We start from the raw sequence: 23,898 nt of genomic DNA on the forward strand, positions 1-23,898 counted from the left end.
GGAAGTAGAAGGGTGGGTTATCAAGTTTGCTGATGGCACAAAAGTTGGGGTGTTGTGAATAGTCTGTAGAGTTGTCAGAGGTTTCAGCAGATCATAAATAGGATAGAGAACTGGGCTGAAAAATGGCAGATAATGTTCAACCCAGGTAGGTGTGAAGTGGTTCATTTCAGTTTGTCAGTATTAATGGCAAGACTCTTGACTGTGTGGAGGATCAGTCAGATCTTGGGGTTCGTGTCCGTAGGACTCTCAAACTTGCTGCGCAGGTTGACAGTGTTGTTAAAAAGGTGTATAGTGTGTTGGCTTTCATCAGCCGTGGGATTGAGTTCCAGAGTTGGGAGGTAATGTTACAGCTATATAAAACTTTAGTTAGACCACACTTGGAGTACTGTGTTCATTTTTTGGTCACCTCACTACAGGAAGGATGTGGATTCTATAGAGATAGTGCAGAGGACATTCACAAGGATGTTGCCTGGATTGGAGAGCATGTCTTATGAGATAGTTTGAGTGAACTCGGCCTTTTCTCCTTGGAGTGATAGAGGATGAGAAGTGACCTGATAGAGGTGTATAAGATGATGGGAGGCATTGATCATGTGGATAGCCAGAAGCTTTTTCCCAGGGCTGAAATGGCTAACACGAGGGGCATAGTTTTAAGATGCTTGGAGGTAGGTACAAGGGGGATGTCAGAGGTACGTTTTTCACACAGATGTGCTGTAGATTTCTATGTTTCTATGACACTAGCAGTGTGCCAGGAGGTCAGTGAGTGTCAGTGAGCAGGAGTGAGTGCCATTGCTTTTACAAAGGAAAAAAAGTGCGAGACAAACTCAAAGATCTTAAGGTGGATAAATTACCTGCACCAGATAGATTACATCCCTGAGTCCTGAGAATGGCTGCTGAAGAGATAATGTATGCATTGGTCATGATCTTTCAGAAATCACTTGATTCTGACATGGTCCCGAGGTCTGGAAGATTGCAAATGTCACTCCACTCATTAAGAAGGGAGGAAAGCTAAAGAAAAGAAATAATAGGCCAGTTAGCCTGACCTCAGTGGTTGGGAAAGTGTTGGAATCTATTTTTAGAGATGAGGTTTCTGGGTACTTGGAGGCTAATGATGAATCAAAGTTAACATGATTTCTATGAAAGGAAATCTTGCCTGACAAATCTATTAGAGTTCTTTGAGGAAATAACAAGCAGGGTGGACAAAGGAGAGGCCGTGGATGTCATTTACTTGGATTTTCAGAAGACATTTGATAAGATGCCACACATGAGGCTGCTTAATGAGATAAGATTTTATGGTGTTACAGGAAAGATACTGGCATGGATGGAGGAAGGGCTGATAGACAGGAGGCTGCGAGTTGGAATAAAAGGACCCTTATAGTGGTTGGCTGCCAGTGACCAGTGGTATTCCTCAGTGGCCAGTATTGGGACTGCTATTTTTCACACTGTTTGTTAGTGATTTGGATAATGGAATTAATGGCTTTGTGGCAAAGTTTGCAGATGATACTAAGGTAGATAAAGGCGTAGGTAGTGCTGAGGAAGCAATGTGACTGAAGCAAATCTTAGGTTGGAGGAATGAGCAAAAAAAGCGGCAGATGGAATACAGTGTTGGGAAATGTATGGTGATGCATTTTCGTAAATGGAACAATATCTAAATGGGGGCAAGGTTCATGATGGCTAATTCCAAATCCCACTCAAGCTCATATACCTGCATTTTGCCATATCCTTTAATGCCCTGAATTGTCAGGAAACAATTAAGTTCCACCTTAAATATACCCATGGACTTGGCCTCCACCGCAGACCTGACGAAGGGTCTTGGCCTGAAACATTGACTGCTCATTTCAACGGATGCTGCCCGACCTGCTGAGTTCATCCAAGTTTTGTACGTGTCAAATATCAGAGGTGCATAGGGACTTGGGAGACCTCATGCAAGCCTCCCAGAAGATTAATTTACAAGTTGAGTCTGTGGTAAAGAAGGCAAATGTTAGCATTTGATTCAAGGGGAATAGAGTATAAAAATAAGTAGATAATGCTGAGCCTTTATAGAATACCAACACCAGTCAGACTGCACTTGGAGTTTCAACAGTTCTGGGCCCCATATCTAAGAAAGGATATGTTGTCATTGGAGAGAGTCCAGAGGGTGTTCACGAGGATGATTCTGAGAATGAAGGGTTAACCTGTGAGGAGCATTTGGCAGTTTTGGGCTTGTACTCACTGGAATTTAGAAGACTGCAAGGGATCTCATTGAAACATACTAAATGTTGAAAGGACTCGATAGGGTGGATGTGGAGAGGATGCTCCCTACGTTGGGGGTATCCAGAACTAGAAGGTATGGCCTCAAAATTGAGGGACGACCTTTTAGGGGTAAGTAGGAATATTTTTAGCTAGAAAGTATTAAATCTGTGGAATGCTCTGTCACAGCATTCAGGTCAAGTCCATGGGTATATTTAAGGTGGAAGTTAATCGTTTTCTGACAATTCAGGGCATTAAAGGATATAGCAAAATGCAGGTGTATGAGCTTGAGTGGGATCTGGGATTAGCCATGATGGAATGGCGGAGCAGACTCGATTGGCTGAATGGCCTAATTCTGCTCTTATGTCTTATGGTCGATGGACTTTATTTAACTTGTGGACTGTGGACCATCTAGTTCAAGAAATTGGCTTTTGTGCATGTCTGTGTGTCAACACAAGTAGAATTACTGTCAGCTGCAGGGTTGATAAGTAAATTTCTAATGCAAAGTTTTGTTGGATCTTTTTCCTAAATAGAAGAAGCATATGCTATGTCTGTCTGTACTTAGTCCAGGCTTAGAAGGTGGGATGATTGGTAAAATCTCTCACCAATTATTTGACAACAAATTCCTCACAGTTGGCTAGTTATTTGGTTCCCTGACCATGGCATGAGTTGCTGAATCATCCATCATTGTGTTAGCTGAAGCCTTCTCTTCTGATCAGCTGAGACTCTACTGGGAATTATCAGTAGTTCATGCCTGCTGGATGGTGGGAGACCTTTAGCTCAGTGAAATCTGGGGAAGGAAGGTGATCTCTGGCATAGTCTGGTCCTAACGTTTTGGAGAGCTGTTGTGTTGGAAGGATACAAGGTTGAGGAATTACTAAGTAGAAATGAAAAGCAATGCTTATTTTGCCCATAAGGAAAGTTCAGATATCAGTTCCGATAAGCATGCCATTTAGCCTTTGGTCTAAAGTAGCCAGTACAGTGTACAAGATTCTATCCCTAGAAGTATCTCAGTTTGGCCTTCTAAACTGCCCTCCCACTGATGCCAATGCTTTATCTGTTGTCACAGAGCACATTAAAATAATAACAGCCTTTAAAGCAATCAGTTGTTCAACAACAACAGTATGAGATACAAGTTGAATCCAGGAATGGAATTATATATTCAAACTCCAGTTCCAAGTAATGTCCCAAAAAGAGAGGTTCTCCAGAGCCACTTTGGCCCCAAAGTTCAAAGTAAATTTATTATCAAAGTACATGTATAAACCACCACATACTACCCTGTGATTCGCTGTCTTGATGGCATTTGCAGTAAATACAGAGAACTATAATAGAATCAATGAAACACTGTACACAAATCCAGACGAACAACCAATGTGCAACAGACAGCAAACTGTAAATACAAAAAAAAACAAACAAAATAATAATGATAAATAAGCAATAAATATTCAGAACATGAGATTAAGAGTGAGTGAAGTTGAGAGGAGTTATACCTTTTGGTTCAAGAGTCTGGTAGCTGAGGTGTAATGACTGTTCCTGAACCTGAGGCTTCCTGATAGCAGCAGTGAGACGAGAGCATGACATAGATAGTGGAAATGTTCTCAAGGATAGATGCTGCTTTCCTATGACAGGGCTCTTTGAGATGTGCTCAGCATGAGGAGGACTTTATCTGTGATGATCTGGGTGGTATCCACTACTTTTTGTTGGGTTTTCTGTTCAAAGGCATTGGTGTTTCCTGACCAGGCCATTATGCAATAAGTCAATATACTCTTCAGCACATATCTAATAGATTTTTGTCAAAGTTTGAGATGACATGCTGAATATTTGCAAACTTCTAAGAAAGTACAAGGCGCAGCCATGCCTTCTTTGTAATGGCACCCAGGACAGATCCTTGAAAATGGTAACACCAGTTAATTGAAAGTTGCTGACCCTCCCCACCTCTGCCACCCCCCCTAATGAGAACTCCTATGACTACCTCTTCATGGGCTTCTGCTTTCCCCCTCCTGTAGTCATTAATCAGCTCTTTGGTGTTACTGATATCGTATGAGAAGTTGTTGTGGCACCATTCAGCCAGATTTTCAATCACCCTCCTATATGCTGATTCAGCCAGCAACGGTGGTGTCGTCAGCAAACTTAAATATGACATTGGAGTAGTGCTTAACCTCAAAGTCATAAGTAAAAATTTAATAGAGCAGGGGGATAAGCAAACAGCTTTGTGCTGATGGTGATTATGGAGGAGATGTTGTTACCAATCCAAAATGACTGGTCTACAAGTGACAACCATGGTGTATTCGATCAGATCCTCTTAGTCCCTGAGTATGGCCCAGTCTGTGACTCAAATCAGTCCCACAGCTGCTCCTCTATCTCCTGTGACTACCTCTTCATTGTCCTTCCTTCTGGAGCTGTACTTTTTAGGTTCTGCCTGTATGTAATAGGAGAAGGATGGCCAGATTATCAAATTTCCCAAAATGCAGTCTAGGGATGGAATGATAAGCATTCCTTATAGTAGTGAAGCTGTGGTTGAATTTTTGGACCCCTGTTGCTGCAGGTGATATATTGATGATAATTGGGCAGAGATTACTTCAAGTAAACTTGACTGAAGTCCCCAGCAGTGATTTGAAAGGCATTGGGGTAAGCTGTTTCTTGTTTGCTAATTGCAGCACTCAATACATTGAGTGTTTGCTTAACGTCTGCCTTTGACTGCCAAGATTAAAAAGCCCTCGAGCCTGACCACTGTATCTGGCTTTATCAGGGGTGAGCCATGTCTTAGTGAAACAGAGAATGCAGTAATCTCTCATTTCCCTCCAATATAGCAATCTTGTCCTTTAGTCCTCGATCTTGTTCTCCAATGACTACATTTGATAACAAGATACTGGGTAGAGGAAGTTCTACACTTCGCTGTTTTAGTCCATCGTGATCCATCATTCTTTTCAATGGTGCATCCCATTTCTTGACAGTCAACACTGGCGCACCTCAGAGGTGTGTGCTTAGCCCACTGCTTTACTCTCCGTATACACATGACTTTGTGGCTAGGCATAGCTCAAATACTATCTACAAATTTGCTGATGATACAACCATTGCTGGTAGAATCTCAGGTGGTGATGAGAGGGTGTACAGCAGTGAGATATGCCAACTAGTGGAATGGTGCTGCGGCAACAACCTGCCACTCAACGTCAATAAGACAGAAGAACTGATTGTGGACTTCAGGAAGGGTAAGACGAAGGAACACATACCAATCCTCACAGAGGGATTAGAAGCGGAGAGAGTGAGCAGCATCAAGTTCGTCGATGTCAAGATCTCTGAGGATCTAACCTGGTCCCAACATATCGATGTGGTCATAAAGAAGGCTGTACTTTATTAGAAGTTTGAAGAGATTTGGCATGTCAACAAATACACTCAAAAACTTCTATAGTTGTACCGTGGAGAGCATTCTGACAGGCTGCATCACTGTCTGGTATGGAGGGGCTAATGCACAGGACCGAAAGAAGCTGCAGAAAGTTGTAAATCTACTCAGCTTCATCTTGAGCACGAGCCAACAAAGTGCCCAGGACATCTTCAGGGAGCAGTGTCTCAGAAAGGCAGTGTCCATTATTAAGGAACTCCAGCACCCAAGACATGCCCTTTTCTCACTGTTACCATCAGGCAGGGGGTACAGAAGCCTGAATGCACACAGTCAGAGGTTCAGGAACAGTTTCTTCCCCTCTGCCATCCGAATCCTAAATAGACATTGAAGCTTTGGACACGACCTCACTTTTTTTAATATACAATATTTCTGTTTTTGCACATTTTTTAAATCTATTCAATATATGTAATTGATTTACTTGCTTATTATGGTGTTCATTTTATTTATTATTATTATTTTTCTCTCCCTCTGCTAAATTATGTATTGCATTGAACTGCTGCTGCTAAGTTAACAAATTTCATGTCACATGCCGGTGATAATAAACCAGATTCTGATTCTGCTCCTGGATGGTCTTTTCCCAATCAGCAGTAAAGTGTGAAATGGGTAGTAATTCTGTAGCTACATACAATACTTCTGCGGTTCTTCATGAAACTACAAGTGGTAAATTCCAACTTCAGCATTTCTTCTGTAACTAGCTTAGGTCAGCAAATAGCTCTGTCCTACAATTATGAGGTATCAGTTGTTGCCACATTACAGCCAGGCGAATTGCATTGTAACTGCTTCTTGTACGGTAATATGTTTTTGCTGCTGTCATGGCTTAGTAAATATTGTTCACCAAAGCACACTTCAAGAAGATCCCAGTATTAATAGGCAAAGTGGACAAGCAACACCTGTCATATGTAGCAAATCTCTTTCAGTCAGGCCCCTTGGTATGATCTCTGGATATACTCATTGATCTCCCCTCTGTTGGCATTGCATCACGTGCATATCTCCTGTCTTAGACTTGATAACTTAAGTCGACTGGTTGCTCAGAGATATTCAGTCTTTTTTTATGTACAGGTTTTCATAAATTCTTTTGTATTTCTTTATTTTCCTGTGAATACCTGCAAAAAATGAATTTCAAGGTACAACTTGGTAACATATATGTACATACTTTGAAAATAAATTACATTTCACTTTGACATTCCCTCATTGTATTTTCCAAAGTGATGCACTCTAATAAGTGAGTACTTATGTTTTTCGCCATGATAGAGAATAAGCAGGACTATTGCAGTATACAGTGGACTCCTCTTATTTTTGCAGTCCCCCAGGATGTGACTAGTGAGAGTGAGATTCCAAATGTGGCACACATGGGCATCTTCTACCTTTTCTTTCATCTGCTTGTCTGTTAATCCAATCTGGCACTCTATGGCCTTCTAAATGCAGAATATGTGCTCCGACTACAGATATGAACCACACAGTATTTTGCACAAATTTAATCTTTTTCACTGTGTTGAGTGTCATTATTCATTCTATCAATATTCTTACTAGTTATGTCTTTTAATGGCTGCAGTAACTGAATAGTTTCTAACACTACTTCTGCTCCTTGTTTACCAACTTGTGCCAGATCACCATAATTTTGCTCCTTCAACTTTTGCAGAACATAATTGGCTTATGAATCTATCTCTGCTGTGTATCTAGGATATCCCACTGCACATCCTACTCCTAATATTCCTATCAAACTTTCTGCCTTGAACCCACAATGAGTAGCTTACTGCAGAGTAAATGTTGGAAGAGGTGTTGGGTGCTGCCCCACACCGCACCACCTTGGGAGCTGTAATGTTAAAAGATAACTGAATGTGCCTGTAGCCTGAGATATACATATATCTGCTGCAGCCAGGCATGAATGGTTTATTTGTCCCATGACAGGTATTAACAGGAAATATACCCCCCTCATGCCTGATCATTCGCCACCAGACATTTCTCTAGTGCATGTTATTTTCAAATATCCATTTTATAGCATCACATGCTATCATGTCCCCATGAAAAATTATATACCATTGCTACCACTGCCACTGGTCATTCTTCATTATTTCCTTGATTGACAGTACGTATTTTACTTGCTGTCTTAAGAGAGCTCAAAACGACAACCCACTGAGTTGTTCAAAATATTCTGGATAATGCTTGTTTGACTCCATGTTTATTATTCCTGTAGCAATACTGTACAAAAGTCTTAGGTACATGTAAGAATAATTCTGTAAAGGTGCTTTCAAAAATAATGAAATGAAAAGTTATTAAATATCAAAAAATTATTATAAAGGGCAGGTAAACAGCTTTTAAAAAAAAAACCTAAGTCAAATCAATATTTGGTGTGACCACCCTTTGCCTTTAAAACGGCATCGGTTCTCTTAGGTATGCTGTCGTGCAGTTTTAGAAGGAAATTAGTTGGTAGGTTGTTTCAAGCATCTTGGAGAACTTGCCACAGTTCTTCAGCAGACTTTGTTTGTCTTGCTTGCCTCTGTCTCTCCAGGTAATCCCAGACAGTCTGTATAATCAGGGCTCTGTGGAGACTAAATTATCTCTTACAGAACTCCTTGTTCTTTTTGCTGAAGGTAGTTCTTTATGACTTTGGTCATGTGTTTTGGGTCATTGTCCGCCCACAGAATGAAGTTGGGACTGATCAGACACCTCCCGGATGGTGCCGTGTGATGGATGATAATCTGCTTGTACTTCTCAGCATCAAGGAATCTATTAATTCTGACCAGATCACCAACCCCATTTGCAGAAATGCAGCCCCAACCTTGCGTAGAACCTCTGCAGTGTTTCACTGTTGGTTGCAGAAACTCATCCATGTAGCACTTTCCTGCTCTTCTTTGGGCCAACTGCCTCCTGTTTGAGTAAAAAATTTCAAATTTTGACTTGTCAGTCCAGGACACTTGCTTTCATCATTCACTACCCCAGTTTTTGTGTTTTTGTACGTAGGTGAGTCTGGCTCTGTTTCTACTTTGGAGAAATGGCTTTTTACCAGGAACTCTTCCATGATCTCTCTGACATTAAAATGTATATAATAATCCTATCAAACTTTCTGCCTTAAACCCACAATGAGTCACTTACCTTTCGAGTAAATGTTGGAAGAGGTGTTGGGTGCTGCCCCACACCGCACCACCTTGGGAGCTGTAATGTTAAAAGATAACTGAATGTGCCTGTAGCCTGAGATATACATATATCTGCTGCAGTCAGGCATGAATGGTTTATTTGTCCCATGACAGGTATTAACAGGAAATATACCCCCCTCATGCCTGGTCATTCGCCACCAGACATTTCTCTAGTGCATGTTATTTTCAAATATCCATTTCATAGCATCACATGCTATCATGTCCCCATGTAAAATTATATACCATTGCTTCCATTGCCACTAGTCATTCTGCATATTTTCCTTGATTTACAGTATGTATTTTACTTGCTGTCTTAGGAGAGCTCTAAACGACAACCCACCCAGTTGTTCAAAATATTCTGGATAACGCTTGTTTGACTCCATGTTTATTATTCCTGTAGAAATACTGTACAAAAGTCTTGGGTACATGTAAAAATAATTCTGTAAAGGTGCTTTCAAAAATAATGAAATGAAAAGTTATTAAATATCAAAAAAATTATTATAAAGGTCAACAGCTTCTTAAAAAAAAACTAAGTCAAATCAATATTTGGTGTGACCACCCTTTGCCTTTAAAACGGCATCGGTTCTCTTAGGTATGCTGTCGTGCAGTTTTAGAAGGAAATTAGTTGGTAGGTTGTTTCAAGCATCTTGAAGAACTTGCCACAGTTCTTCAGCAGACTTTGTTTGTCTTGCTTGCCTCTGTCTCTCCAGGTAATCCCAGACAGTCTGTATAATCAGGGCTCTGTGGAGACTAAATTATCTCTTACAGAACTCCTTGTTCTTTTTGCTGAAGGTAGTTCGTTATGACTTTGGTCATGTGTTTTGGGTCATTGTCCTCCCACAGAATGAAGTTGGGACTGATCAGATACCTCCCTGATGGTGCCGCGTGATGGATGATAATCTGCTTGTCCTTCTCAGCATCGAGGAATCTATTAATTCTGAGCAGATCACCAACCCCATTTGCAGAAATGCAGCCCCAACCTTGCATAGAACCTCTGCAGTGTTTCACTGTTGGTTGCAGAAACTCATCCATGTAGCACTTTCCTGCTCTTCTTTGGGCCAGCTGCCTCCTGTTTGAGTAAAAAATTTCAAATTTTGACTTGTCAGTCCAGGACACTTGCTTTCATCATTCACTACCCCAGTTTTTGTGTTTTTGTACGTAGGTGAGTCTTGCTCTGTTTCTACTTTGGAGAAATGGCTCTTTACCAGGAACTCTTCCATGATCTCTCTGACATTAAAATGTATATAATAATCCTATCAAACTTTCTGCCTTAAACCCACAATGAGTAACTTACCTATAGAGTAAATGTTGGAAGAGGTGTAGGGTGCTGCCCCACACCACACCACCTTGGGAGGTGTAATGTTAAAAGATAACTGAATGTGCCTGTAGCCTGAGATATACATATATCTGCTGCAGTCAGGCATGAATGGTTTATTTGTCCCATGACAGGTATTAACAGGAAATATACCCCCCTCATGCCTGGTCATTCGCCACCAGACATTTCTCTAGTGCATGTTATTTTCAAATATCCATTTCATAGCATCACATGCTATCATGTCCCCATGTAAAATTATATACCATTGCTTCCATTGCCACTAGTCATTCTGCATATTTTCCTTGATTTACAGTATGTATTTTACTTGCTGTCTTAGGAGAGCTCTAAACGACAACCCACCCAGTTGTTCAAAATATTCTGGATAACGCTTGTTTGACTCCATGTTTATTATTCCTGTAGAAATACTGTACAAAAGTCTTGGGTACATGTAAAAATAATTCTGTAAAGGTGCTTTCAAAAATAATGAAATGAAAAGTTATTAAATATCAAAAAAATTATTATAAAGGGCAGGTCAACAGCTTCTAAAAAAAAACTAAGTCAAATCAATATTTGGTGTGACCACCCTTTGCCTTTAAAACGGCATCAGTTCTCTTAGGTATGCTGTCGTGCAGTTTTAGAAGGAAATTAGTTGGTAGGTTGTTTCAAGCATCTTGAAGAACTTGCCACAGTTCTTCAGCAGACTTTGTTTGTCTTGCTTGCCTCTGTCTCTCCAGGTAATCCCAGACAGTCTGTATAATCAGGGCTCTGTGGAGACTAAATTATCTCTTACAGAACTCCTTGTTCTTTTTGCTGAAGGTAGTTCTTTATGACTTTGGTCATGTGTTTTGGGTCATTGTCCGCCCACAGAATGAAGTTGGGACTGATCAGATACCTCCCTGATGGTGCCGCGTGATGGATGATAATCTGCTTGTCCTTCTCAGCATCGAGGAATCTATTAATTCTGAGCAGATCACCAACCCCATTTGCAGAAATGCAGCCCCAACCTTGCATAGAACCTCTGCAGTGTTTCACTGTTGGTTGCAGAAACTCATCCATGTAGCACTTTCCTGCTCTTCTTTGGGCCAACTGCCTCCTGTTTGAGTAAAAAATTTCAAATTTTGACTTGTCAGTCCAGGACACTTGCTTTCATCATTCACTACCCCAGTTTTTGTGTTTTTGTACGTAGGTGAGTCTTGCTCTGTTTCTACTTTGGAGAAATGGCTCTTTACCAGGAACTCTTCCATGATCTCTCTGACATTAAAATGTATATAATAATCCTATCAAACTTTCTGCCTTAAACCCACAATGAGTAACTTACCTATAGAGTAAATGTTGGAAGAGGTGTTGGGTGCTGCCCCACACCACACCACCTTGGGAGGTGTAATGTTAAAAGATAACTGAATGTGCCTGTAGCCTGAGATATACATATATCTGCTGCAGTCAGGCATGAATGGTTTATTTGTCCGATGACAGGTATTAACAGGAAATATACCCCCCTCATGCCTGGTCATTCGCCACCAGACATTTCTCTAGTGCATGTTATTTTCAAATATCCATTTCATAGCATCACATGCTATCATGTCCCCATGTAAAATTATATACCATTGCTTCCATTGCCACTAGTCATTCTGCATATTTTCCTTGATTTACAGTATGTATTTTACTTGCTGTCTTAGGAGAGCTCAAAACAACAACCCACCCAGTTGTTCAAAATATTCTGGATAACGCTTGTTTGACTCCATGTTTATTATTCCTGTAGAAATACTGTACAAAAGTCTTGGGTACATGTAAAAATAATTCTGTAAAGGTGCTTTCAAAAATAATGAAATGAAACGTTATTAAATATCAAAAAAATTATTATAAAGGGCAGGTCAACAGCTTTTAAAAAAAAACTAAGTCAAATCAATATTTGGTGTGACCACCCTTTGCCTTTAAAATGGCATCATTCTCTTAGGTATGCTATCGTGCAGTTTTAGAAGGAAATTAGTTGGTAGGTTGTTTCAAGCATCTTGGACAACTTGCCAGAGTTCTTCAGCAGACTTTGTTTGTCTTGCTTGCCTCTGTCTCTCCAGGTAATCCCAGACAGTCTGTATAATCAGGGCTCTGTGGAGACTAAATTATCTCTTACAGAACTCCTTGTTCTTCTTTTTGCTGAAGGTAGTTCTTTATGACATTGGTCATGTGTTTTGGGTCATTGTCCGCCCACAGAATGAAGTTGGGACTGATCAGACACCTCCCTGATGGTGCCGCGTGATGGATGATAATCTGCTTGTACTTCTCAGGGATCTATTAATTCTGCATCGAGGAATCTATTAATTCTGACCAGATCACCAACCCCATTTGCAGAAATGCAGCCCCAACCTTGCATAGAACCTCTGCAGTGTTTCACTGTTGGTTGCAGAAACTCATCCATGTAGCACTCTCCTGCTCTTCTTTGGGCCAACTGCCTCCTGTTTGAGTAAAAAATTTCAAATTTTGACTTGTCAGTCCAGGGCACTTGCTTTCATTATTCAGTACCCCAGTTTTTGTGTTTTTGTGCGTAGGTGAGTCTGGCTCTGTTTCTACTTTGGAGAAATGGCTCTTTACCAGGAACTCTTCCATGATCTCTCTGACATTAAAATGTATTTTATTTGCTGATGATACAACTATGTTTTGTAGTGGGGAATATCTGAAACAACTTTTGGATACAGTGGAGAAAGAACTAAAAACTATAAAGAAATGGTTTGATACTAACAAATCGTCACTGAATCTAAGTAAAACTAAATTCCTAATATTTGGAAACCGTGTACCAAAATCATATAGTAAACTTAGAATAAATGATGTTGAAATTGATAAGGTATCTGAAATGAAATTTTAGGGGTGGTAATAGATAGTTAATTAAGCTGGAAACCATAAATAAATTATATCAAAGCAAAAATGTCAAAATCTATTGCAATACTGTACAAAAGTGCAAGATTCCTTAAATCAGGAATCTTTGTGTACATTATACTGTTCACTTATAGTCCCATACATGACTTACTGTGTAGAGGTATGGGGAAATACATACAAAACAAATACAAATTCTGTTTTTCTACTCCAAAAGAAGGTTATACAAATTGTAAATAAGACAAGTTATTATGAGCCAACCAATCCACTATTTATTTAACTAATTACTTTAAAATTTAGAGATTTTGTAGATTTTAAAATAATACAAATTATGTATGGAGTAAAAAATGTACAGCTACCATAAAGTATCAAAAGTTTGTTTAAGATGAGAGAAAGGCAACATGATTTGAGAAGAACATGTATACTTCAAAAACAAAGGATAAGAACAAATGTAAAAAATCATTGTATTTCAGTCAGGGGGGTGAATCTATGGAACAGTTGTAGTAAGAATTTAAAAACATGCATTACACGTAACACTGTTGTAACTATGTGGTTTTGTGCAAGTCTTGTAGCTTTAGTTTTTGGTCTTTTTTTGTCTGGTGGCTTTGGAGCTCCTTTCCAGGAAATGCGCTAAGATAGTAGCACGATATTAATACGTAGCAACCTCTCTGGACTCTGGATTGGGGATTGCCAAACATTATGTGGATTTTCTGGTGTAGTCTGCTTTGTCATTTGCTTTTGTGATATCATTCTGGGGAAACATTGTCTCATTTTTTAACTGCATTGCATTTGTGGTTTCTAAATGACAATAAACTGAATCTGAATCTGACCTAACAAGTTTAAAAATTATTTAATGAACAAATATAAAATACATGATTCAAAATGAATGGGAGTAATGTAAATAACTGATATTTGGAATTGGATTTTGTGTTAAAAAGATTATGAATTTTTTTGTTTTTGATGTGATGATTGACGCCAAATATGTTTTTGTATAAGTAAGAGGGGTAGGCGTAATAAGCTGTAGCTTCAGCCTACACCCTTTTGGTCTGTTTTAAAGAATATCTAAGTTTTTTTTGTAATTTGGTCCTATGAAATCATTTTTGTTATGACAGAAATAAATTAATTTCATTCATTCATTCATTCATTCATTCATTCATTCATTCACTCATTCAAGACCACTTCAGACAAGACTTCTACAGACTATAGAGGGGTGTACTTGGGTCCTAGTGGTTTATGTGAGTTCAGAGCTGATAGCAGCACTCAACAACTTCAATTTATCCAATTCATGTGTCGCTGGATACTGGATTTCTTGACAGAGAGACCACAGTCAGTCCATGTTGGCAGGAACATCTCTGACTCCATCACACTGAGCACTGGATCCCCACAAGGCTGTGTGCTTAGCCCATTGCTGTTTACACTGCTAACATATGACTGTGCAGCCAGATTCAAGGAGAACCTGATACCACAGTGATGGGGCTCATCAGCAAAAATGATGAAACAATGTACAGGGAGGAGGTTAAACACCTAGAGAGCTGGTGCAGTGACAACAACTTGATGCTCAATGTCACCAAAACCAAGGAGATGATCGTCGATTTTAGACGGTCTCAGCCTGAGCACACATCCCTCAGCATCAGCGGCTCCGCAATGGAGAGAGTAGAGAACATCAAGTTCCTTGGGGTGCAGATCTCGGACAATCTCCCCTGGTCCAGGAACACCACTGGGATTTTGAAACAAGCCCAGCAGAGATTGCACTTTTTGAGGAAACTTAAACAAGCATCACTCCCCACTAACATTAACTACATTCTACAGAGGAGTGGCTGAGAGTGTGCTGACCTTTTGCATCACAACCTGTTACTCCAGCTGCAGTGCTGCCGACAAAAAAGCCTTGCAGAGGGTGGTTGGGGAGCAGAGAAGGTTATTGGGGTCTCCCTACCTTCTGTCCAAGACCTCTTTCAGAGTTGATGCCTCCAGAAGACACAGTACATCATTAAAGACCCCTCACACTCTCCATTAACTGTTTGTTCTTCTGCCAACAGGTAAACATTACAGGACCATCAAAACTAAAACCACAAGGCTACTAAACAGCTTCCTCCCACAGGCAGTCAGACTGCTAAATAGCTGCTCTACCTGACTCTGCTTTGGACACTTCTAACTTGCACTGGACACTTATAACTTGTTTTTAACTGACATGTGGCTGTTGTGTTTTACTATTTATTGTTATGTTTATTATTTAGTGTTGCGTTTGTTATGTTATGATTGCACTGCTCCTGGAAACGCTGTCTCATTCTGCCCTGCCTAGCTGATGTATGGTTAGAATGACAATAAAGTTTTTGATTCTTGAATCTTGACATTAGTTTGCTGATTCTCTCATGTGCTGCCCTCAGTTTCTGTGACTAACCACTGCATTTCTGGTCTTCAACCTTGCCCGCTTCTTTGTGGTTCTTCAAAAGAGTTCAGACAGCACATCTTGAAAGTCCTGTTTGCCATTTAATTTCTGGTTGGGAGAGACCTTACAGATGTAGGATGGCCACCTTGTGTCGTGTTGCTATATTATGTTAACGCGTAACATGTAAGAGTTGATGATTTGAAGGTTAAAATGTCACATCTGCCACACCCTTACCTTTAAATTTAGTTGCCCTTTATCCACTTTGAATCCTTCTACACCCATTTCTGTTTCTGTTAATCAGTTTAGTTTGTTTATTTCATTATATCATTATTTACTATCTATTTGTTATCTTTATTTAATCATCCACATAGCTATGTGTCTGCAAACTAATCAAGCACAATGACAAACATTCTGGGGTCCCCACCCTTCCTGAAAAGGGTCAATACTTGCTAATAGATCTGGAGTCATTTCAACTCCTCTGGGAGATCTGGAAGATAGGTCTTTTTCTACTACCACATGAAGCCAAGTGCTAATCCTCAGCCTGTTGGGTCTGCAGTTCATGTACTGTCTTCCACTTGCCTTTGAACCAACAATTGTCCTGTCATTTCACAATTGTTTCACCTAATTTGGACTTTTCCTGTTTTACAGCCCTGGACTACATGCCTCTTACTTCTTCAGCTGAAAAGTTCTACATCACCTTGCCTGTCCTGCCTCAAAGCTGCCATTATGGCATTCTCCTGGTTTTCCCCCCTCTGCCTCTGCTTCCATTATCCAATTTAGAATCTGGCTAAACATGTGACCCACAGATAATCGCATCTTTATTAATGTCAAATGTGGACCCATACCTTCCATCAGGAGTTGTAAGAAGATGTCATCAATCCATTGGATCATCTTTAGGCAACTATGTTGCTCAAATGCCTGATACTTTGCTCAGGAAAATCCTCAACTTTCTCCTATGGACCTTGCTTAATTAAACTGACCTTGTTCTGGTTCGCCTGACCCTTAACTATTGCATCCTTAACTGAACTAACCATTGCTTAGTTAGTTAGGACTTGGTTAGTCCTGACAAAGGGTCTCGCCCCAAAACATTGACTGTACTTCTTCCTGGCCTGCTGCGTTCCACCAGCATTTTGTGTGTGTTGATTGAATTTCCAGCATCTGCAGACTTACTCGTGTTTGCATCCTTAACTGGCTCCCTCTGGGGATCTGCTTCATTCTTTAAGCCAATTCTTAATTTGGACACTGTCAGGCAGCATGGACCAGACTTTACTTAATAATTTAACCTTCAAAAGGACGTGTATATCATTTAGATTCAGATGATGAGCCTCCTTTAATTTTTCAATTCCCTTGCCAAAAAGGAACATTTTCATTGACATTTAACAGCAGTTATTTCATTCAGCAACATCTGTTTCTCAGTTGCTGTAAAAGGTTCTTCCACTCTGGATTCTGTAGTCTTATTCCCTTTAGTCTTCCAAATGATCTGGAGGGGAGCTAGTTCTGAGGCACCTGCTTCCACTTAGTTATAAGTGGAGGTGATAAATAAATCTTCAAATCTGTTTACAACCCAGCAGCACCCTTAAGGCCAGTATGGCACAAGGATTTGCTGATGCATCAGCCTGTTGAACTTGAGAACTTGTGAAGATCATGGTGAATAACTGAGTGGCCAGCCCAGCACATCTGTGGATGTGAACTTTCTTCTATTCAAGACATTTACAGCAATAGCAATGTAAAAGGGGCCTAGGGGATCATCAGAGACTCCAGCCACCCCAACCACAAACTATTCCAGCTGCTTCCATCTGGCTAATGGTACCACAGCATTAAGGCCTGGACCAATAGGCTCCAGGAAAGCTTCTTACACCAGGCCATCAGATTGATCAATACACATTGATCTACTTGCATAACTGACTGTACATTCATGTATACAAAACAATGATGTATGCAATCTTAGTGTTTGGGCAATATCCTCTCACATTTCCCTTCCTTATCACTTGTACTTAGTGATGGAGACGCAACATAAAAATGTTTACTCCCTCATGTTGTGAGATGTAAGAAATAAAATTCGAGTTCTAATTCAGTGTTGGTATTGAGTCAGATGTAAGCCCATTTCTTGCACTATAATAACTGAGATAATTAGTAGATACGGAAATCACATTAATGTAACATTATATGTGACATGAATGAATTACTTCTGAACATTTATCACCTTTTGCTTTATAGGTAAATGTGACAAATTGTTATTTTTTTCCTTATTTCTTTAGGCAGTTAAGATATCAACTACATCACTTAAACATCTGAGTGGAGAACAAAAAGGAGGCAGAAAAAAAATCACACTTGTGAATAGTTATGTATGTATGCCTATAATTTCACGCATTATTTTCAAATTTCTTCATTAACCAAGACCTGGGGTACTGTGTAACATTTTAAAGTTTGCAGGTGATGGAAAACTTGTCAGAGTATTGGATAGTGAGGAAGACAAGACAGTGTGATAAAAGACCAAAAATACATCAGATGGAGTACAGTTGGGGAAGTGTGAGGTTATGCAGTTTTGGAAGAGTATTATCCAAAAGCAATGAATGAGTGTTGGTAAATAGACTTCTATTTGCAAATCTTTACAGATGGCAAGTCAAGTTGACAAATGATCTGAATGCATATGAGTTACTTGAGTTTATAAATAGAGAAAAGGAACACGAAAAGTAAGCCCTCAGTATTTAGAATTTTTCCGGAGACCACATTACAAAAGAGTATAAATCACAGAAATCATTGAGTATAGATCACAGAAAAGTTACAAAGTAAATGTGAGGAACAAACTGTTATGAGGAGAGGTAGGATAAGTTGGTACTAGGCTTCAACCACTTGAAAGGTGGCTACATAGAGAACTTAAAAATAATTAACTGTTTTAATAGAACTGACAGAGTAAACTATCCCCTCTGCAAGTATACCAACAAAACAAGAGATCATAAAGGTAAGGAAGGACAAGCCAATGATTGAGTTCAAATGTAGACAGTATAGGGAGTAAAATTATATCTCAGAGACAAAATTCAAAAGAGCAAAGAATGCAGGACTGAAGGAATTGTGTTTAAATCCACGTGGAATTCAGAATGAGCTGGATGAACTTGTGGTTCAATTAGAAATTGTTCGGTATGATGTCAGCGTCACTGAGTCATGGCTGAAAGAAGGTAATAGTTGCAAGATAGATATGTCCCACAGAAGTACTAGTTCTCAAATGGAAGGAGTGGACAACCATGGCTAACAAGAGAATTTAAGGACTGCATAAAATCTAAGGAAAGGGCATATAAAGTAGCAAAATAAGTGTGAAGTTGGATGGTAGGGAAATTTTTAAAATCCAAAAGGCAATTGAAAAAGCCATAAGAGAGAAAAGATGAAATATGAGGGCAAACTAGCCAATAATATAATGCAGGATACCAACAGTTTTTTTTTCAATTGTATAAAGAGTAAAAGAGAGATGAGAGTTGATATTGGACCAGTGGAAAATGATGCTGGTGAGATTGTAATGGGGGATAAAGAAATGGTGGATGAACTTAATAAGTACTTTGTTTCAGTCTTCTGAAAGACACAGTGTGCCAGAGGTTTGTGAGTATCAGGGAGCAAGAGCCACTGTGTTATAAAGGAAAAAATTCTAGGCAAACTGAAAGGTCTTTAGAGAGATAAGTCACCTGGACCAGATGGACTACATTCCAGAGTCCTGAGAGAGGTTGCTGAGGAGATAACAGATGCATGTGTCATGATCTTCCAAGAATCACTTGACTCTGGCGTAGTCCTGGAAGACTGGAAGATTGCAAATGTCACTCCACTCCACTCTTTAAGAAGGCAAAAGAAAGGAAATTATAGGCCAGGTAGCCTAACCTCGGTGGTTGGGAAAAAGTTAGGGTCCATTATTAAGAATGTGGTTTCGGGGTACTTGGGGACTAATGATAAAATAAGTCAAAGTCAGCATGGTTTCTGTAAAGGGCAATCTTGCCTGATGAATCTGTTAGAGCTCTTCAAGGAAGTAACAAGCAGGTTGGACAGTGGTTGTCATTTACTTGGGTTTTCAGAAAGCATTTGAAAAAGTGCCACACATCAGGCTGCTTACCAAGATAAAATCCTATGGTGTTACAGGAAGGATACTGGCATGGATAGAGGAATGGCCGACAGACAGGAGAGAGCGAGTGAGAATAAAGGGGGTCTTTTCTGGTTGGCTGCCAGTGACTAGTGGTGTTCTTCAGGGGTTGATATTGGAACTTCTACTTTTCACATTGTTTGTCAGTGATTTAGATAACGGAATTGATGGCTTTTGGTAGAGTTTGCAGATGATACAAAAACAGGTGGAGGGGTAGGAAGTGCTGAGGAAGCAATGTGATTGCAGAAGTAGTTAAAAAAAATTGGAAGAATGGGCAAAGAAGTAGCATACGGAATACAGTGTTGGGAAATGTATGATAATGCATTTTGGTAAAAGAAACAAAATTTGCAGACTATTATCTAAATGGGGACAAAATTCAAACATCAGAGGTGCAGAGGGACTTAAGAGTCCTTGTGCAAGACTCCCAGAAGATTAATTTACAAGTTAAGTCTGTGGTAAAACGGCAAATTCAGTATTGGTATTTACTTTAAAGGGAGTAGAATGTCAATTGACTCTTCAAGAAGGAGATAATGCTGAGAATTTGTAAGACACTAGTTGGGCCACACTTGGACGATTGTCAACAGTTTTGGACTCTATATCTCAGAAAGGGTATGTTGTCATTGGAGTTCAGAGGAGGTTCACAAGGATGACTCCAGGAATGAAGGGCTGAAGATAGGAGGAGCATTTGGCAGCTTTGGGCCTGTACTCACTGGAATTTACAAGAATGCAGGGGGAATCTCATTGAAACCTAGCAAATTTTGAAAGGTCTAGATTAGGTGGATGTGGAGAGGATGTTTCCTATTGTGGGGGTATCCAGAACTAGAGGGCACAGCCTCAGATTTGGGGGTGGGGGGGGGTGACTTTTTAGAATAAAGGTAAGGAGGAATTTATTTTACCCAGAGAGTAGTGAATCTGTGGAATGCTCTGCCACAGACAGCTGTGGATGTCAAGACTGTAAACACAAATTGATAGTTTCTTGATTGCTCCAGGGCATCAAAGGTTATAGCGAGAAGGCAGGTGTATGGGGTTGAGTGGGATTCAGGGTCAGCCATGATGGAATGGCAGAGCAGACTCAATGGCTGAATAGCCTAATTCTGCTCCTGCCTTATGGTCTTATGAATTCAATGCCAAAAGCTCCTTTGGAGAGAAGAGAAGAGAAATTTTCTTTTTCACTCTGGATCTGGAATGTCAAACCTAAAAGGTGGAGAAACTAATTTGGTTTTGAAACTTAAAATTGAATTGCAGAGGTATTTGAGAATGATGAATATACAAGTTTATGACCAAATGTGAGTCGTGAGTGGAAGAACTTCTGTACTTCCAATGAACCAATAAAAAGGATGAGTGGCCAGTTTCTGAAAAGTAAAATACACAATGTTATTTTTCAAGCTTCTTAGCACTTCAATAGAACTGTATTTAAAGTATTCCCAACTACTTCAGTACAGTGGATTTTGGTTAATTGGGACATATCAGAACCAGTACATTGTGACCCAATTAAGCAACTGCACCAGTTAGCTACTGTTTAACTGAGTAACAAATTATGTATTTAAAAGAAATGCAGAATAAATTAGAACACTACCAAAACTACTACAGTACTATAAAACTGTTTATTAGTTTCTAAATAGTTACTGACGAAGGAATTCATTCAGTGCACGCTGACATATTTTGATTGACTGTAAATGAACAAAGTCAGCGCTAGTGCAGGTAGTGGACTGCCTTCAAGCAGTGCTTTCAATGACTGCATCCTCCAAGTCTTTATTTTAATTGTAATATTCAGTATGATTGTCAATACCTTTTAAATTCTTTGCAGTTCCTAACTTGTTGAAGTAGTGAAATTGTTTCATTTTCACTGCTGGCCATTTCTGACTTCTCTGAGCCTGAATGCTTGAAACCATCAACTATCAGTGAGAACAGTCGCTACCTTTTTGAACACAAGCATGCTAATGACACTATTTTAAAAACTGTTCACTCTAAGCACTATTGTAGTGTCTAACAGCCAAGTGACATGCATACTACTGATGTTGGTTAGAAAATGTTCAGCAACTATGTCCTGTCTCAATTAAGCACCATTGTGTCCCAAATAAACAAATGGAATCCTGGGTATTTTCTCCATTTGTTTTTGTTCTTATAGAGTTGTTCCAAATAACTGACTGCCCTGATTAATTGATGGCTCAGTTAACTGGAATCAACTGTATTTAAAAACTATTGCTTTTAATTGTACTGAAAATTCAGCATTAATTGATGTCACTTCACTGTCAGGATAATTCTGTTTTCAGTGTTTACTTTAATTTTAATCTTATTGAATATCTTTTCAGCAATAGGTTTGTTTATTTGGCAGTTGATATGTTTCTTTCTATATAGGGCTTTGATGTGTTACCACCATCAGAGAAGACAAAAGCAGAAAAAGCCAAATTTTTCATAGTAGCTGTAAAAGAGACTCTCAGCAAGGCAAACTATGAGCGTTTCACAGAAGCAATGCAGAAGTACAAAGTGACTGATGATTTTAATGCCATGTTAAGTGAAATGGCCGCTCTTTTTATAGAAGATTCGAGGAAAAACAACCTTCTGCGAGGTAATTAATTGTAAAAAGTTAAGTATTGTGCAGCTTCACCAAAAACACAGAACTAAATACTACCAAATAAGGTTTTAAATGAAGTAGTTATTTTGAGTCACGCCATCTAAAAATAGACAACTGTACCCATTGGACTCTGATACTATATACTATACTATCTCCATATACTATATGCACTATTTGCACTATAGATGTTCAAAAATATATCATTGCTTCTCTGTTCCCCCTCATAATAAAGTAAATGTAAATACTTCTGATATGTTCTGTATAATAAACTTAAGTTGATCTGCCTGACTGGTGCTAGGAATGCCAATCTGCAAGTTCACAGTTTTGTATTTCTTTAGGTAATAGATTATTTTGTATTGGTCATAGAAATGCTTCTATCACTGAAAATAGAATTGATGATAATGCCATACTTCTATTCCGAAGCTTTTTAAGCAATCTAAATTTTCTTGGGGTTCAGCTATTAAGCTAATTTATTTTTCTGAATATCTCTGGACTCTCTTGCAACAATATTTTAATTTAAATAGACTTTTGTGTAATTGAATATGTTTGTTGAGGCTCCAGAATTGTTTGAACACTCATGCATCAAGGTAAAACGTAAACAATTTAGAACTTTGTACCTTCTGTGAAAAATGCCAAAAATTACTGTAAAATAGTAACCATTGCTTTATTAGATTCAGTACTAAAATTGAACAAGGAGAGATTAAAGGCTTAATTGGAAAATAGCACATTTCAGTAATATTAAATGAAACAATATAAAATAGAATGAGACACTGCTACATAAAACAATTTTTAAGCAGTGGGAAATAGAAAGTAAATCAGTAGTAGGTAAGTTATTAGAAGGTATTCTAAGGGACTAGATATATAAGTATTTGATTAGCGATAGTCTTTATGGGTTTGTGCATAGTAGGTCATGTCTAACCAATCTTGTGAAGTTTTTTGAGAAAGTTAACAGGAAAGTTGATTAAGGCAAGGCTTTGGAAGTTGTCTACATGGAATTTGGCAAGGGTTTTGACAAGGTCCCGCATGGGAGATTGGTCAAGAAGGTCATTCATTCAGAATGAGGTAGTAAATTGGATTAGACATTGGCTGCACAGCAGAAGCTAGAGTGTGGTAGTAAATGATGCCTCTCTGACTGGAGGCACTTGACTAGTAGTGTGCACAGGTACTGGTGCTGGGTCCATTGTTGGTTGTCATCTTTCAATGACCTGGATGATAATGTGGTTAACTGGATCAGCAAATTTGCTGATAACACCAAGATTGTGGTGACATGGAGCTTGCAGTGGGATCTACACCAGCTGGGAAAATGGCAGATGGAATTTAATGCAAACAAGTGTAAGGTTCAATAGGTTTGGACTTTATTGCCTGGAGTATAGCAGAATGATAGTAGATTTGACGGGTATACAAAATTAGGAGGGTTAGAGATGAGCTAAATGCAAACAGGCTTTTTCCACTGAGGTTGGGCGTGGGTAGAACTAAAGGTCATGGGTTAAGGGTGAAAGATGAAATGTTTAAAGGGAACATAAGGAAAAATTTCTTGACTCAGAGGGCGGTGAGAGTGTGGAACAAGCTGCTAGTGGAAGTGATAGATGCAGGTTTGTTACAACTTTTAAGGGAAATTCGGATAGGTACACAGATGTGAGATATGGAAGGCTATAATCCGTGTGCAGATTGATGGGACTAAGCAGATTAATAGTTCGGCAATATTTCCATCTTTTACAGTTTCGAAATAACAAAAAAGGAAAAGAGCCTGAAGCAGAAGTTTGGGCACCCTGCATAGTCAGTACTTAGTAACACCCCTTTTGGCAAGTATCACAGCTTGTAAACACTTTCTGTAGCCAGCTAAGAGTCTTTCAATTCTTGTTTGGGGGATTTTCGCC

The 23,898-nt window shown here is 39.3% G+C and overlaps 1 protein-coding gene across 7 annotated transcripts in view; it reads left to right on the top strand.

Moving 5' to 3' along the window:
* The window catches only part of rtel1 (regulator of telomere elongation helicase 1), a 194,472-nt gene that overhangs the window by 110,111 nt on the left and 60,463 nt on the right, over nt 1–23,898 (top strand). For all 7 annotated transcript variants that reach the window (XR_009514082.1, XM_059980542.1, XM_059980540.1 and 4 more), the window contains 2 exons: nt 17,585–17,671; nt 21,805–22,015. Coding sequence is in view for 6 of the 7 variants with exons in the window: in XM_059980542.1 (XP_059836525.1) it covers nt 17,585–17,671; nt 21,805–22,015 (298 nt within the window). In the remaining variant the exon portion in view is untranslated. The remainder of the gene's footprint in view (nt 1–17,584; nt 17,672–21,804; nt 22,016–23,898) is intronic.

The sequence above is a fragment of the Hypanus sabinus genome, chromosome 9, assembly GCF_030144855.1.
Source record: "Hypanus sabinus isolate sHypSab1 chromosome 9, sHypSab1.hap1, whole genome shotgun sequence".
Classification (NCBI taxonomy): Eukaryota; Metazoa; Chordata; class Chondrichthyes; order Myliobatiformes; family Dasyatidae; genus Hypanus; species Hypanus sabinus.